At 40.8% G+C, this 15865-nt stretch overlaps 2 protein-coding genes across 3 annotated transcripts; one reads left to right on the top strand and one right to left on the bottom strand.

Annotated features, from left to right (window-relative positions):
- The first annotated feature begins 1678 nt into the window (after window positions 1-1678).
- Window positions 1679-10722, top strand: LOC129090180 (transmembrane 9 superfamily member 2). Of its 2 annotated transcripts, XM_054597721.1 has the most exons (18): window positions 1679-1963; window positions 2653-2720; window positions 2836-2929; window positions 3027-3154; window positions 3322-3451; window positions 4111-4238; window positions 4401-4515; window positions 4626-4705; window positions 4815-4920; window positions 5433-5483; window positions 5846-5978; window positions 6671-6790; window positions 6893-6950; window positions 7129-7288; window positions 7420-7571; window positions 7686-7797; window positions 8073-8244; window positions 10031-10722. In XM_054597721.1, exons 1-18 carry the CDS (start codon window positions 1826-1828, stop codon window positions 10096-10098), a joined length of 2013 nt encoding a protein of 670 aa, XP_054453696.1. In that variant the 5' UTR covers window positions 1679-1825; the 3' UTR covers window positions 10099-10722. The 2 variants fall into 2 exon arrangements, with proteins under 2 accessions (XP_054453696.1, XP_054453697.1); XM_054597722.1 differs by lacking the exon at window positions 5433-5483.
- A 2671-nt stretch (window positions 10723-13393) lies between these two features.
- On the bottom strand, window positions 13394-14782 carry gpr101 (G protein-coupled receptor 101). Its single transcript, XM_054596920.1, has one exon. The coding sequence runs from the start codon at window positions 14780-14782 to the stop codon at window positions 13394-13396; it is 1389 nt and encodes a 462-aa protein (XP_054452895.1).
- Between the last annotated feature and the right edge of the window lie 1083 nt (window positions 14783-15865).

Raw genomic sequence — 15865 nt, 5'->3', positions numbered from 1 at the left:
AAAAGTAAAACAACAAGTATTATTTCTGAACACCTCCGTGCTAGTGCACTAGTTATAATAGTTATTCTGTCAGTATATATAATATTTCAGTTATTGTGGATTATTTACTGTTTTTATTGCTTATTTTCTATTCATAATACTTATTTTTGATCTTTTTTTTGTACTATGTCTGTACTTGTTTGCACTATCCTCTATGCTGCTGTAATCCTGTAAATTTCCCCGAAGCGGGACTAATAAAGGATTATTTTATTTTATGCTACTATTTACTATTTTCAAGAGACACATTCACAAAAAATCATCAGAGGGTTTTATTAGATGTTTAATATATTTTATTCAGAGAACAATTCCTCAATCTCTGTCTGGTTGGCCCACTCTAGCTTCTCTCAGCCTGACTCTTAACATGAATGTAGACTATACATTCCTTCTTGGCAGATTATTAAACCCCCCTCCAGCCACGTAAACCTATTCAGGAAAAGAAAATTCTAGCATAACTACATTTTTCTTCATATATGGAGGGGACCTGGCATCTGCAAGGACTTAACCAGTTTTGGTATCAGTTTTACGTGACATTTCTTAGCAATAGGGTATCAGGATGTGGATCTGGATGCTTTTAGCGTCAGCAAACCACTAGAATCCCGAGATCCCTCAACTTTTACAATGTGAGGGCCCCTAGGCTTCTTGGTGTTTAAAATGTGAACCCACCACTAAGGCCCCACAGACCCCTCACTGCTTACAATGTGAGATCAGTGCCAATAGTGTCAGAGGTCACAGCCCCTGTCTGAATAACCATGCATTGTGGGTGTATCTTTTTTGCGTTGTCATCACCATTTACATTTATACAACCAATGCAATGAATTGTTTACAAAGGCACATAATTGGCTACTAGAGCACAAAGTTCTCCATAGATATAGCTACTTAATTTTGTTCTAATAGGGCATGTGCCTTGCAGTACCATAATCCAGCACTGGGGACATCTGTTATGTTTAATCCCTCACTTTTAACGCTTTCAATTTGTCCTCCATCTGTATTAATCAGTATTAACTTGAAAAAATGACTTTCTTTCTTAGAAAAAATACCTGAATTGTATGGTATCGAATGGGCTTCAGAAAGTTGTAGAATTGCATAAGTACTTTAATGTAACTGGTGAGTTGTTCTTACAGTTTTTATAATATTTCTAAAATGAGTCAGTAATAGAAATTAAATTCTATTACTTTCATTTTATCTGTTATACCATCTACATATTTTTCACAAAAAGACGCCTATAACCGTGTTCCTTACTGGTGGCCAGTATTAAGCACAGTAACGCTACTGTTCATATGAAGAAGACTAGGATGTTTATGGAGGAATCAGTAGGCAACGTCATTCCTACTTCCACGGTGTCAAGCACGTCGCTCAGAACGAAATAGGACGTTTGGGTGTTTCCTCCTTTCAACATAAAACAATTACGGCATGTACCTGAATTAATTTGAAAATATAACCGACTATAATCGCATTAATAAAAACGTATCACACAAATAAAACACCACTGTTGCATCAACAACTGTTACAGGCGTATAAATCCGACATACTAACCATATTGCGTATTAAACGATTTTATTTTGAAGGTTAAATCCTTCAACTTCCGGCGCTCTGCTTGTGGCCTCCACATAACTTGACTGGGTTGAAACGTCACCGACGCTGCTTGAGCCCCAGACTTACGTCCCGAGGAGAAAGACAGAGCTAGCTAACAGTGTGCAGCTAGCAAACATCCACTCTCCCGAGAAGAAGGAGAGCTGTGCTTGAACATACGTGCAGAATACCTTAGGTGAAGCCTGTCTGCGTTAAGATGAAGAGGCGGACACACTTTGGTTTGGCGCTGGTTTGTTTGCTGGTCTCGTCTTTCTGTTCGTGCTCTGCGTTTTATCTTCCGGGTTTAGCCCCAGTGAGTTTTTGTGAAGACAGCGAAAGCGGTGAAGATTGCAAGGTATGTTGAATTCACGAGACTGACACACTGTGTGTAATGTACCGAAAGAGTGTTTGTAGTCTGTAGTTGGGACGGTATATTCTTTATTATGGTATCTTGTTTAATCTCGCTAGCTCGCCAATACTGTATTTAGGCCCAGGCTATTACCTGGCACCGGAGCCCTGGCAAATATGCTAATATATATAAATATATATACATACAGTACCAGTCAAAAGTGTGGACACACCTTCTCATTCAACTGCTCTGAAGAATCTAAAATATAAAACATATTCTGGTTTGTTGAGCATTTGTTTGTTTACCACATAATTCCATATGTGTTCCTTCATAGTTTGGATGTCTTCAATATTAATCTACAATGTAGGAAAAAATAAAAATAAAGAAAAACCATTGAATGAGAAGGTGTGTCCAAACTTTTGACTGGTACTGTATATATGTATAAATAAATATAAATATTTATATATATATATATAACGTTAGCTACCAATAATATTGTCTATTGATGTTGTGGCAACGGGATATAAACTATCGTGTTTCTTTCACCAACCCACCATGAGGTTGTTCCATATATGAGCACTGACTGGAAGTTTGAGGTCACCAAGATCACAATGGGTTACTTCAACTTGTCAGCTTTTGGACTGTGTAAACAACAAATATAGACCGGAAGAATAACTGTTTTTGCTTCTTTACAGTCAGTTATTCAGCTGTTTGTAAATCGCTTGGACTCGGTGGAGTCAGTCCTGCCTTATGAGTATGATGTGTAAGTAACAGTTCGTTTCTCCTTGATGCCATTTGTGAAATGTGTGGATATATGTTTCCCAGCTCATTGACATCTTCTCTCTCTGTGTGTGTGACCGTCTATGAAATTGTTAAAGGTTTGACTTTTGCAAAGATGCAAAGGAAATTAGGCCTTCTGAGAACCTTGGACAGGTGCTGTTTGGTGAACGGATTGAGTCTTCACCATACAAGGTGGGTGTTAACCAGACAATAAAAGCCAGCATGGTGTTTTCTGTTTGTTAAAGGTGTTATATTAATACAACATAACTTTAATTTGCCTTTATTACAGGTCAACTTCAATAAAAATGTTAAGTGCGAGACGGTGTGCACCAAAAACTACAAGAAAGGCAACCAGGAGGATGCCACCAAACTGGATTTTCTTAAAATGGGAATGCAGCTGAATTACCAGCACCACTGGTTTGTAAATGTCATACTGCATTGTCCTTTCAGTCTTTACTTGTGAGTTTATGTATGGTAGGGTTGGACTTGTTTGAAAGATGGCTAACAGTAGGAAAGCTAACAGATACAAGCACCGGCTTTATGTATCAAGTAGTTTGTTTAGGTAAACCAATTGTTTTTTTCAGGATCATTGACAACATGCCGGTCACTTGGTGCTATGATGTGGAAGATGGACAGAAGTACTGCAACCCCGGCTTCCCCATTGGCTGCCTTGTTACCACAGATGGCCGAGCGAAAGATGCTTGTGTTATCAATGTGGGTTGTGATTTCTGTCTTTGAACATGTGTAGTCGACTTAAGATGATTGTTCATCTGCTTGTGAAGTGGTCTTCATTCTGGCAGGATCCTTGATTTTTGTCAAGGGTTCTCCAAGAAAGATGTAGAGAATAATACATAATTTTTTCTTTAAATAATCACTTAGTGTAATAATTTCAAATTTCTAGTCTTAATGATAATAAACATAATTGTTCTGAATTTAGTGAGTATTTATAGAGCATATTAGCTTATTGTGTTAAAAGAATACAAATGATATCCATAATTTACAATTAACTGTCACTTTGTTTAAGGTTACTAATGTAACTTAAAATATGATAATACCAGTATTGATGGGCCGAGGCCCCACGGATACAGAAGAGTGCAACTGACATACGTAGATTAGAGGGGAAGTTGGAAGACATGTTTTGAATAAGACAATTACAGTATAGAAGATACTTAAAATGATCTTCTTCAAACAACTTTGTTTATTCAAAACTACATTTTCCGATTTCCTGCTCGCATATTTTTTCCATACGGATCACAGATTGACAATTGTCCTGAACACCGTTACTCAACAACATACTTGTTTCTTTACAAATCTTACCCTGAGGAACCTGATAACCTGATATTGAATAACGTTTTTTTATTTATTGTTTTCAGTCCGAGTTCAACAAGAAGAACACATTTTACGTCTTTAACCATGTGGACATCAAGATCACCTACCACAGTGGAGCAAAAGAAGACTGGAGAGGGGCTCGGCTGGTCGCTGCCACTCTGGAGCCAAAGAGGTAAGTGTGGTTGGTAGAAGTTTAATATGGTGTGAACATATTTCGATTTATGTCTTATCTACCTCAACATGTTCCAACTAAAATACAACTCGTCATTCAAAATCAAGACTAGATTTGTTAATAATCTAACATGAAGGAATTTGTGTGTTTTGTGCACAACAGTATCAAACAAACAGATGAAAAAAAACCAGTTTGTGAAGGAGGCAATCCGATGGAGGTCCCTGGGACGTTTGAAAATGATGTGTCGATAGTTTACACCTACTCAGTCACGTTTGAGGTAGGCGTCAAAACTAAATACCTATTGTGCTATAACTAATATATAACAATTTCTATCTGACTTTTTTTGTGTGTGATCTTTTATTGCAATTATTTTACTTTCTTTTCTAGGAAAACCATTCTATCAAGTGGGCCTCAAGGTGGGACTACATCCTTGTCTCCATGCCTCACACCAACATCCAGTGGTTTAGGTATGAAGATATTTTTCACATTGTGCACCACAGCAAAAGTCTCCCTAAAACCTCCTGGGTCTCGATGCTTGTTGGTTGATGCTATGGTATTTCTTATGTGTTTGTCCAGCATCATGAACTCCTTGGTCATTGTCCTCTTCCTGTCTGGCATGGTTGCCATGATCATGCTGAGAACCCTGCACAAGGACATTGCCAGATACAACCAGGTGGACCAGGTAAAGGCATTGAAAACTCTCTCTCAGTCTCAGTTGGACCGGATCCAGATGTTTATATGACGCACTAGCATACAAGTGAAGATTTCTTGAAGATAGAGCTTTTTGTTTTTAAGGGTACAATTTTAATTTCATTAGTTCCTGTCCTTTTCTTCCAACATGTTGCCACCAGGCAAATTAGCTATTCAAAGTAAATGGTACATGTTCTGTGTAAACAACTTTTCAGGAACTTTGAAGAGCAGCCTTGTTTCTAGCTAATGAGCAGACATTATTGTGACTACGCTATTGGGCTTTAAAAGGCCACTTAATGCCTGTAGTTGTACATTCTTCTTATTCCACATTATTAGATTTTAGCTGAAACATTTAACTCCTAAATATCAGAAGTTGGCAGTAAGTGCGTGTTTACTGGTCATTTTGATGGCTGTGACAATGCTATAATTCTGCAGTGTGAAATACCACCCAGCACTCTGGGTGCACAGTACCCAGAATTATGAATATTTTGTTACATTTCACAGGCAGACTTGATAAAGCTTCCAACGACCAAGGAAAAAGCCTCTGTACTCTACGTAAGCTTATCGAAAGCTGGTTTGAACAGAATCTTTTGTGTTTATTCAGGTGTTTGGGTGTGTGATTGCATTAAACCGGCACGTTATAGCTTGACGTAAAATATGGTGCGAATACTTATTTAAGTGAAAAGGTAAAGAAAGGGGTTTACACTCATTAATTGACTAAGCAGTTTTTCACACCAAATTTTACAGCTTTTTGTTCACTAAGTTTATCTGTCCTCACCTTGTTTTTTCTTGCTAACAGATGAGGTAGTAGTCACTGCTTGGTGGTGGGTTCACCCGTAACTTTTATCATTTGTTTAAATGTTAAGTACTTCCTTGATTGTGACTGTTGCTGTCCTGCTTTCTGCCTCCCTTCCCAGGAGGACGCACAGGAGGAGTCGGGCTGGAAGCAGGTGCACGGCGATGTTTTCCGTCCCCCCAGGAAAGGCATGTTGCTGTCCGTGTTCCTCGGACAGGGCACCCAGATATTCATCATGACCTTCATCACTCTCTGTAAGGACTATTTTACATTAGGCTTTGATATACCATACATCTAATGGTAACACATACTGCATTCGAGTTTCCTTCTAATTATTGTCTTATCATCGTTTTCATTCTTCCTTTTGTGTTCACCACATAAAGGACATCAAGTAGTGGCACCAGTGTCACAAATTCTTTTCACACAAACTTGTTACAGCAGTTTATTTATAGTTGCTGTCAGCATTACATTAAATTATGCCTGGTTGTTGTATTCAGTCAGTTTAGTTAAAATGTATAAAAAAAATTGATGCATTAATTAATAAAACTGTAGGCTTGTGAAAACTGAATTTAAATAAATGATGTGGAACTTTCAAGAACACCCAGCTGAGTTTGAACTTGCATGATCTCCCAAAACATACCCTGTTTGCAGAGTTTTATTTTGCCGTCATGGTAACGGACATCCCTTACTTGACGATTCAAGTTCAAAACAAAATTGAAGGAATCTGTTGCGGCCTCTGAAATAAATTGAACAACATTATCAACCAAGAAGATGCATTTAAAGTCCCATACATTGTCGAGCCAGTTTTAGGTTTCACAGACTAAAGTGAGGGGGCAGCATAGAGGAGAAGCATTAACTGCAGTCTTGCATTGATATTCCAGTACCTTGTTTGCAATGGTGCTGTTATGTGTGAATGAGTGCACTGATGACTTTTCGTCCACTTTAGTCCTGGCCTGTCTGGGTTTCCTGTCACCGGCGAACAGAGGGGCGCTCATGACCTGTGCTGTGGTCCTCTGGGTTCTGCTGGGCACGCCTGCCGGCTATGTGTCTGCACGCCTTTACAAAAGTAAGAGTCCTGTGAAAACTGTCGCAAAATTTCAAGAGCCGTTGCCGTCAGTGTGATCTATCTCTTCATGATATCCTCATCCATCTCTGTTTCTGCTTTCAGCTTTTGGAGGTGAAAAGTGGAAGACAAACGTCCTGCTGACAGCACTCCTTTGCCCAGGGTAAGTCAACTGGCTCGGCCACTTTTCATTCACTCAGTCTCATCTTTGTTCTTTGTTTCTGGCCCGGAGTGACATGTTGCGCTGCATATGCTCCTTTTTTTGTCTTGGACACCGCTTTTATCATTCTCACAGTTATCTTTCTTTCTGTTTTTGTCGGTCATCCATCTCTCTTCCCTAGGATTGTGTTTGCAGACTTCTTCCTGATGAACCTGATCCTTTGGGTGGAGGGATCATCAGCAGCAATCCCCTTTGGCACTCTGGTGGCCATTTTGGCTCTGTGGTTCGGAATCTCTGTGCCCCTGACCTTCATTGGTGCCTACTTTGGATTCAAGAAAGCTGTGAGTTAGGCCTCCGAGTTGATCGAGTTGATCAAATTGTGTAGCTTGAAGTTATTGATTATGGATGATATGTGTATGTGTGTGCTTTAGGGTTTGTAATCTTTATTCACGCTCTTTCTGTTCCTTTGCAGGCAATTGAGCAACCAGTGCGAACAAACCAAATCCCCCGCCAAATTCCTGAGCAGTCATTCTTTACAAAGCCTATTCCTGGTATAGTGATGGGGGGCATCCTGCCCTTTGGCTGCATCTTCATCCAACTGTTCTTCATTCTCAACAGCATTTGGTAAGAAGACAGGAATGGTGTCTTTCCTGTTTGGCCTGTATTTCCTGTTTTTGAACCGCCTGCACTCTTGCAGCATGTCGGGCTCTTTGACACATTTTATCTTTTATCTTTTAGGTCTCATCAGATGTACTACATGTTCGGGTTCCTGTTCCTGGTTTTCATTATTCTACTCATCACATGCTCTGAGGCCACAATTCTGCTCTGCTACTTCCACCTATGTGCTGAGGTAACTGATATATCTGGCCTAATGACAGTTCAAATAAATTCACTGTTAATAGTGCAGACTATATCTGTCATATCATGTCCTACTCGTGTGGACAAAGGAAGAAATAAAAATGCAAATAACTAAATGATCTTCCTCTTGAACTCTCCTTTTGAATATATTAGTTGTTAGTTATTTCATGGCACAGCCCTGATTACATGTTATGCAAATAACTTGTCTAAACAGTGTAGTTTCAGTTGACGTGTCCTTACATGTCATCTTTTGTAATGTGTGTCCAGGACTACCACTGGTGGTGGCGTTCCTTCCTGACCAGCGGCTTCACAGCAGTCTATCTGTTTGTCTACGCTGTGCACTACTTCTTCTCGAAGCTGCAAATAATTGGAGCTGCCAGCACCATCCTCTACTTTGGATACACTATGATTATGGTCCTCATCTTCTTCCTCTTCACAGGTGAGGCTTTGAGATAAGTGTCGTGAGCTCTTTAGGCGGCCACAACAATTTCCTGCTTGTCTTAACACATTTGCAATGACACCTGGCTATCATAAAGTACTTTCTCTTATTGGTGTGCTCAGTGGGTGTATACAAATGAATAACCATATGTCTGTATAACCAGTGAGGGAGCTCCAATACTTTACGCGTGCCACCACAACGGTGTGTTTCGTTTGTAGGCGTGTTAAGTCATTATTTGCTCACTGTTGGTGTGATTGTAGAAGATTCAGGACCTCTATCCTGTTTCTATGACCTAAAACACCAGGAAGCAGTCCACACTATTGTGCAATACTTTTTCTCTTGTCATTTAGTTGAAGCCAAGCTTTGGCCTTTTTATTTCTTTACTGGCAGTAAGCATCGTGTCAAATGAAGTTAACGAGCATTCATTTGCAAGGATCCCGTTTGAACATTTCTGTTTAAAGTTTAATGAAAATCAGAGAGACTGTAGGAAATTAGACTAGAATGTTTACTCAGATCCAGTTTTGCAGACTTATTTACTCTACGATTTGCTGTTTGACAAGCCAGAGCCTAGTTTTATCAGGGTGCTTCTGCTTTTGTAATTATTATTTTTTTTTTTCTGTAGATCAAAAGATACAGGCACCTCTTTTACTCGTTGCCATGGATGATAATGAGTCTATATGCTCTCAGGATTCCTGACAATTGCTGAATTTCTCTGTGCTTGCACTCCGTTTCATGTGACTTGAGGTTGTGTAGATTTATGTACCACGCACGTCATCACAAAGCTGGGATGAACACAACATTGTTGCTGCTTTTGTCTTCATGTTAGAAGAGGAAAAAGATTGACACGTGTTTACATGGCAACAGCACTCTCCAGCCCTGTCCAGCTCTCTTGCATGCCCACTCAGATGAGAGTAGCGGTGTGTGCAGAAAAAGGATAACACACAGGCCTAGATAACAGCCTCGTCTTTATCACATCCAAAAACAGACTGCTCACCATGATGTCAGACGATGACATTTTTTCTTCTGGTGTTAAACTGTCATTAGGCCAGATAAAAGTTAGCCTGTAGCCCCGCTTGTCACTGCAGTGCTGCTTGACACTATCTTAAGACAGAGCTATAAGTAGCAAGGGGACGAGATGTCAAAAGATTACCACTAGGAAATAATCCAAGGATTCAAGTAAAAGATTATCAGTTTCCCTCCTTGCTTCCAGTTTGATCGAAATAATCCTAATCTTTCTCATACCCCATCTTAAAGTTTTAATTTTTTTGTCTGTCTTTTTTTTTTTTACCTCATCAACTTTGATCACAACATCATTTGGGATAGGGCTGCGTGGCCCCTGTTGAGCCGTCAGATAGGACTTTTATACCCACTAGAATTGATCCAGGATTTTGACCAAAGTGACTTCTCAACATTTAGCACTTCTCCCTGACAAAATGAAGTGCAAGTGATATTGCGTTCTTATGGAGATAACAGTTTTACTTGTCAAAAGTTTTTTGTTTTTTTTAAGCTTTTCTTGGATGGAGTCTGGTTTTGCTGCAACAGCAAGCTGGCTGTACACTTTTACACTTTGGTTAGTTTTTGTGTCTGTGCTCCTGAAGTACAGACATTTCCGGACCTTGTGGCCTTTTTATTAAATTTGTGCTTTACTTATATTTGTCATATTTGAAAAGAGACTTTCAATGACAGCTTGTCTCTCTTGCGTGTTTTAAGTTAGTTATTTGTGTTGTTTTTATATAGTATATAGCATTTATCAAATCATTTCTCTAACCTTTTCTTTTCCTCTCAGGTACAATTGGCTTCTTCGCCTCCTTCTGGTTTGTAAATAAGATCTACAGTGTGGTCAAGGTGGACTAGAGGACTGAGGGAAAGACTGACTCCTTCCTGTCGCAGTGCCGGCCTCCTCAGTGCTGGCTGGGTGATAAAGTGGTCTGAATGGTCCTGAACTGAAACCATCACTTATCAGAGAAAAGACCCGAAGAGCAGAGCCCGTCCTCTTTTGTGCTTTAAACCTACGTTGCTATCGTTTTCTGTTCTTTTTTTTAATATATATAATTTTGTCTTCACTGTTGACCAGTAATATTTTGAGTGGCACCTTGTAAATCAGTGTGGGTTCCAATGATCTATCTATCTGTCATAGTGAGCATTTTGTTTTGGTGGGTTTAACAAGAAAAGCGGAAATGTTTTTTTGTTTATTTTCATTTTCTAAAGAAAGTAAAATGTTCTGTATTTTTGCTTTTCTATTCCCTTTCGCTAAATGTTTTGTTTTCCATTACCAGTAATGTAAGGATGAAAAAATGTTTGTACATATGCTGTATAGAAAGCGTGAGCGGGAGAATGCTACTTAAAGATTGTCATCAGTATGGAGTCATCTGTAGGAGTTTCTTTTCTTTTGTAAGGTGAAGATGGGGCTATACATCCTTAAATATCAGCCTGTAATGTAGTTCAGAAATTATATATAAAACACTGACCTTGCTATGATACATGTCCATTCTCTTGTTTTTGATGGCTACATTTAAGTTTGCATAGAAACAAAGGGTACGCTTGGTTAAGAAGCACATCTGTATCATAGAAGTTTATGCTACAGTATGTTCCAAATGAAGGACGATCTCTCAATGACATGCCTGATTTGTTTGGCCACAAGAGAGATTCTCATGTAGTTATCATAACACAGTTCATCATTTTACTGATTAAGTACATATGCACCATTGAGAGTCACCCGTTTAGATTTAAATAAGCAGTTTTCTGACTTGTAACTACATAAAATACTGCTGCATTTTGCTTCTAGCAGTGTGGAGTCATCACCCAAGGTGATAACATTTTTACAAATAAATGCAATCAATTCAAAATGAAGGTCACACGTTTTTTTTTTTCTTTGAGCTACATGAACATTTTTCACACAATTAATCCCGCTCCTTAATTTTTGTTTGAAGAAATAATGCTATGGTGTTCGGTGTTAAGCGTAGTGCATCTGACTTTTAGAACTTTGTGTATACCATATATGCACAAAACTTCTAGTTAAGAACTGTATGTTTACATCTAATTTAATTTCTGGCAAGTTTTTTAAAGTGCTGCACAGGTTTGCTTTTATTTAGCTGAGGATTAAAAACTGTCCCAACATGTGATTCAGATTTATAAAACCAGGCATTGGATGTTGGGACGAGGAACAACGCTGACATGCTCATTCACACCTGTGGTAAACTAAGTCTCAAGGAAGTGTTTCATACGAAAAACAGATATGTCAAATTGAATATAAAACTTTACACATATAACAATAAGTTCACCTTTATTAAACAACAGACAACTTTTGATGTTGGATAAGGTAACCATAAATAATACAAAAGCACAATAGAAATCACAAAAATATGTAGTTTTAAAGCACTTAAAGACATTATTTTCTCTAATGTTTTTTACATACTGTACTGTACCCCTTTGCTTTACAGAGCAACACTTAGACAAACTTTTTATACAAGTTTGATTGTCATTTATAATACTGTAGTATGGATTTCTACAGTGACCTTTTCAATAAATCAAGGCTAAAATCAAAGCCATTCCAGTCAGGTCCAATACGTTGTGAGTACTTTCCAAGAAAACTATCTTAGTCTTACAATAATAACACAATGAGAGCATCCTGGCTCATTCGTCTAAATTGGTTTTTTTTCTCCTTTTCAAAAGGCTACAAAAACTTGACAAACTTTGGACTTGACACACTTTTCAAATGATGCACATATTGTTGTGATGCACCTTTTATGACATCCTTTGGCAACACCCTCATCTACCCAACAACTCAATAGTTTGCCTTTCTCTGAGATGAGTCATTGCAATATACCAGTTACACAAGTACTCTCTATCCTCTTTAAGCACACAGTTTTTTTTCCATTACAAACACTGCACCAGGAGGTATCTTTACAAATCTACATGTGTTCAGTGGAATATATGAAATGTGTTACATAAGATGTTGCGGCATGCAGCCTACGTTAAATAACTGGTCCAATGAGTCCACTGGAGTGGTGTTTTTTATTTTTTATCATACCCTGCTCTCTATGCTCTGTATTCTCTCACTAAAAATACTGAGCTACCTCAAAGAAAGGCTGACATTGAAAAGGCAGCAAATACTGAGTCCAAACAGACAGTGGCACACTGCAGTAAGATGCAGAGTTTCCACCTAGGTTGAGTGAGAGTTAAAGGTAACTAAGAGGCTAAGACAATGTGGTGGAAGTCACTAACTCTAGTGTGTTCTGAAACAGGCGAGAACAATAAATCACTATTCTACTCAGTTACCCAGAAGGCGCTTTGAGACCTAGAACAGTAAACGCGACCGGGACGTAAACACACATATATGTTCACTTGCTCTACAAGATTCAAGAACAAACACTACACATCGTACCACACGCATACCCTGAGTTCATTAGTTGCAGACGAAGCTTGCAGTTACACAAGGACAGTACATCCTGTGCCCTCAGGCAGGATCACACAGAGAGTTTATAGCAGATATAGTTGTTGTGCAGATACTGCAGATCAATGCTTTATCAGAGACATCTACAGCCCATGATTAGAGCAAACCACTTTGATCTAACATTATCATTTCTGTCTCAACATGGCAAGTCAAGTTGAAAAAAACCCAAAACATGTGACCTATAAGCAAGGATGTAAAATACAAATGCATTTCATGGTTTGACATTAGTTTGAATCTTTTACAAATTTAGACTGCTCTAAATGCCTAGTTAATGTAAAAGTAGCTAGTACAATAATTGCATACATTTAAATATACTAACAATGGTTTGTAGAGACAAAACATAATGCAATGCTAAAATACAAAAATAACAGCTGCTTACATGACTTTTCTTCTTTAAAAACTGCTTTTACATATAAAACCCTCCTAAAATTGTGTTTCTCTAAATTTGAACAAATAAAGTCATTGTTGTAGGATTTCCTTCACACAGCCTGTCTATTATACATTTGTAATGCGACAAGGATTATTCAATCATCAGGAACAGTTATTAACATTATGTTGGTGATCAACTAAATATACCACTATTCCTAATACCAGCAACTTCAGAATGAATGACCCTGTTGTAAAGGAGGCATATTAGTATATGTGTGAAAACACTGTATGATGTACACGGTCCATCCGATGCATCCTTAAAACAGTCTATGTGCTCTGTTTGCTGTGGACCGTGAGCTCCCTCTCAGAGCTGACGCTGGTGGAGATCGTCTCTTTACGGCTGTCCCTTGACTTCCTCTCAAAAGTGGGCGAGGACGACGTTGTGCACTCCTCCCAAGTCCGCAGAGGGAAGACTCGAGCGGTCAGACTGGGCAGGTGGGAGTGAGCGCCGAAACGTCCCTCTGTAGTTGTGAAGCAGCTCTCCACGGCAGAGCTCTGGTTGGGGCGGCCCTGTTTGCAGAACAGCCCGCAGAGCAGGGCGAGGAACTCCTTCCTCACGCTGCGGTGCATGTAACCGTAAATGTACGGGTGGAGGCAGCACTGCAAGAAGAAGAGCACGAGGGCGAGGGAGGACAGCCAGGGGGGTACAGCCGCTCTGGCACTCATAGATATAGTATTAAGTATGCTGTAAGGCCCCATGCTGAGGATGTACGAGGCCACGATCACGAAAACTACACGAGCCGCCTTGCAGTGGTAGTGGAAGCGTCTGTGCCTAACTCGAACTGGGTATCCCCTGGTTGAATAGGGACCATCAGGTGAACTGACCTGCTGGGGCTGGGGCTGTGGTGGCGGCTGGGGCTGTGGTTGGGGCTGTGGTTGGGGCTGTGGACTGGTGGGTCCCTGGAAGTCCTGCGGCCAGGGCTGAGAGTAGGATTGTGTTTGTATGGGGTGCACGAGTGCGTTTTGCCTCCGAGCCGCTCTGAACACCATCCAGTAGCATCCGAGCATGATGAGCACAGGCAGCCAGAAGGAGAAGGTGGACACCACAGCGGAGTACGACAGGCTGGAGGACCACACCACCGAGCACACGTGGTGACGCCGGTCAAAGTCGATGGCCCCCCAGCCGTAGAGGGGCGGCGTGCTCTGCAGGAAACTGAGCACCCAGGTGCAGATGATCAGGTTGGTGCCCAGGTGAGGGGTCATGCGGGTGGGATAGGACAGAGGGTGGATGATGGCCAGGTAGCGATCCACGGAGACGACTATGATGGTGTTGACCCCGGCGAATGCAAAAAGGTGCATTAACACCACCAGAGCTTGGCACAGTCGGGCGTCCAGGGGCCACACACTTGGCACGGTGGCCGCGATCGCAAAAGGCATGACTAATATGGTCTGGAGCAGGTCTGCCAGGAGGAGGTTGAGGACGAAGCGGTTCGCCACATGAAGGAGCTGAGGCTTCCTCTGGAACACCAGCAGAACCACCACATTCCCGAACAAGGACACACACACTATGAGGGATATGAGCAACATCTTAACCACGCTGTTAACCGTGGAGGACCAGACCAGGTCTCCATCGGAGCCGGTGAAACCAGGCTCCCAGGGCACATCTGTGAAATTCGTGCCCATATCGGGCGCCTGAGAGCTTGGCATTGCCTGCATGTGTGGCCTCACATCCAACAGCGTGTTGACATACAGTCAGGTTAATCCCATCTTGATCAGCAGAATCACAGGAGAGTAAAACCAGCTCTGGGTTTGTGTTTCTTTGACGGTGCAAACAACAATAAGACGCTGTAGCTGCTCCTTCTTCTCCTTCAGTGGATTTCAGGTGCAAAATTCAACATGCATCTCTCATTCTTCTCACACCTCACCTAAAACATTGCCACATCATCCATTACACGTGAAGACAGTCCAGTAGACTCATCCATAAGCCTCAGCCTGTAATGCTGGAGATGATTAACACCGATTTCAGTGTTCATCGTGATCACTGATTAATCCCTTCACCCACCGAACAGGCCCTATTCTCCTCGCAGCAGCCCCACATCTGCAGAATGAAAAAATTGGAATTTTGTCGTTCAGGCTGTCAGCGTCGACCGACGACGTCCGGACAGTTGTCAGAGATATATCGCGGACTGCTAATCTGTGAACGATGTATAATACCTCGAAGTGATCAGTGATGCGAGGATGCTCGCTCCGCCGCGCGCGGGTTTCATCGTCTCGGCGCCAGTCGACGGCAGCGCGCTCTCACGGCTCAGCCAGCGTAGGCTCCGTGCCTTCGCCCAGCGGGGGTCTCTCATCCAGACGAGCACATCGCTCCTCCGACGCTCCGTTTGGGATTTCATGGCAGATTAGACATTTATTATTTCATCAGCCCTGATTCCTCCTTCAGCGGTCTTAGGCTACTTACGGTCGGGTCTTGTCTCCGAGGTGTCAGGAGGAGAAGAAGAAGAAGAAAAAAAAGAGCCAAGGACACCTGCACTGAAAGCTTGCTGGAGCTTGTCATCGACCCCCTCCCATCCGCTGTTTTCCCTTTTGTTGTGAATGTGCAAGTGCGTTCACACGATGCTGTCTGACACATTTTTTTATTTTTTTTTTTTTTTATACACGTTGGAATCACAACAACAACCGTTATCCCATTTTTTTTTCATGATCTTAAATCTTTCATTTTCTTATTATCTTATTAAAATAAAAATAAAATAAAATGATGGTTGAACATGTTACTATCTGTTCCTTTCAACAACATGT

This window comes from Anoplopoma fimbria, chromosome 4 (assembly GCF_027596085.1).
Source record: "Anoplopoma fimbria isolate UVic2021 breed Golden Eagle Sablefish chromosome 4, Afim_UVic_2022, whole genome shotgun sequence".
NCBI lineage: Eukaryota > Metazoa > Chordata > Actinopteri > Perciformes > Anoplopomatidae > Anoplopoma > Anoplopoma fimbria.
The sequence above is the reverse complement of the archived record's forward strand: the minus strand, read 5'-3'. Positions and strand labels throughout refer to the sequence as shown.

What these genes read in the sequence shown, in the direction of transcription:
- LOC129090180 (XM_054597721.1), top strand. Translation starts at nt 1,826, where the DNA reads ATGAAGAGGCGGACACACTTTGGTTTGGCGCTGGTTTGTTTGCTGGTC. An exon ending in AAAGCGGTGAAGATTGCAAG is followed by an intron (nt 1,964 to 2,652) that starts GTATGTTGAATT and finishes GCTTCTTTACAG; the next exon opens with TCAGTTATTCAGCTGTTTGT. An exon ending in ACAGCACTCCTTTGCCCAGG is followed by an intron (nt 6,951 to 7,128) that starts GTAAGTCAACTG and finishes TCTCTTCCCTAG; the next exon opens with GATTGTGTTTGCAGACTTCT.
- gpr101 (XM_054596920.1), bottom strand. Translation starts at nt 14,782, where the DNA reads ATGCAGGCAATGCCAAGCTCTCAGGCGCCCGATATGGGCACGAATTTC.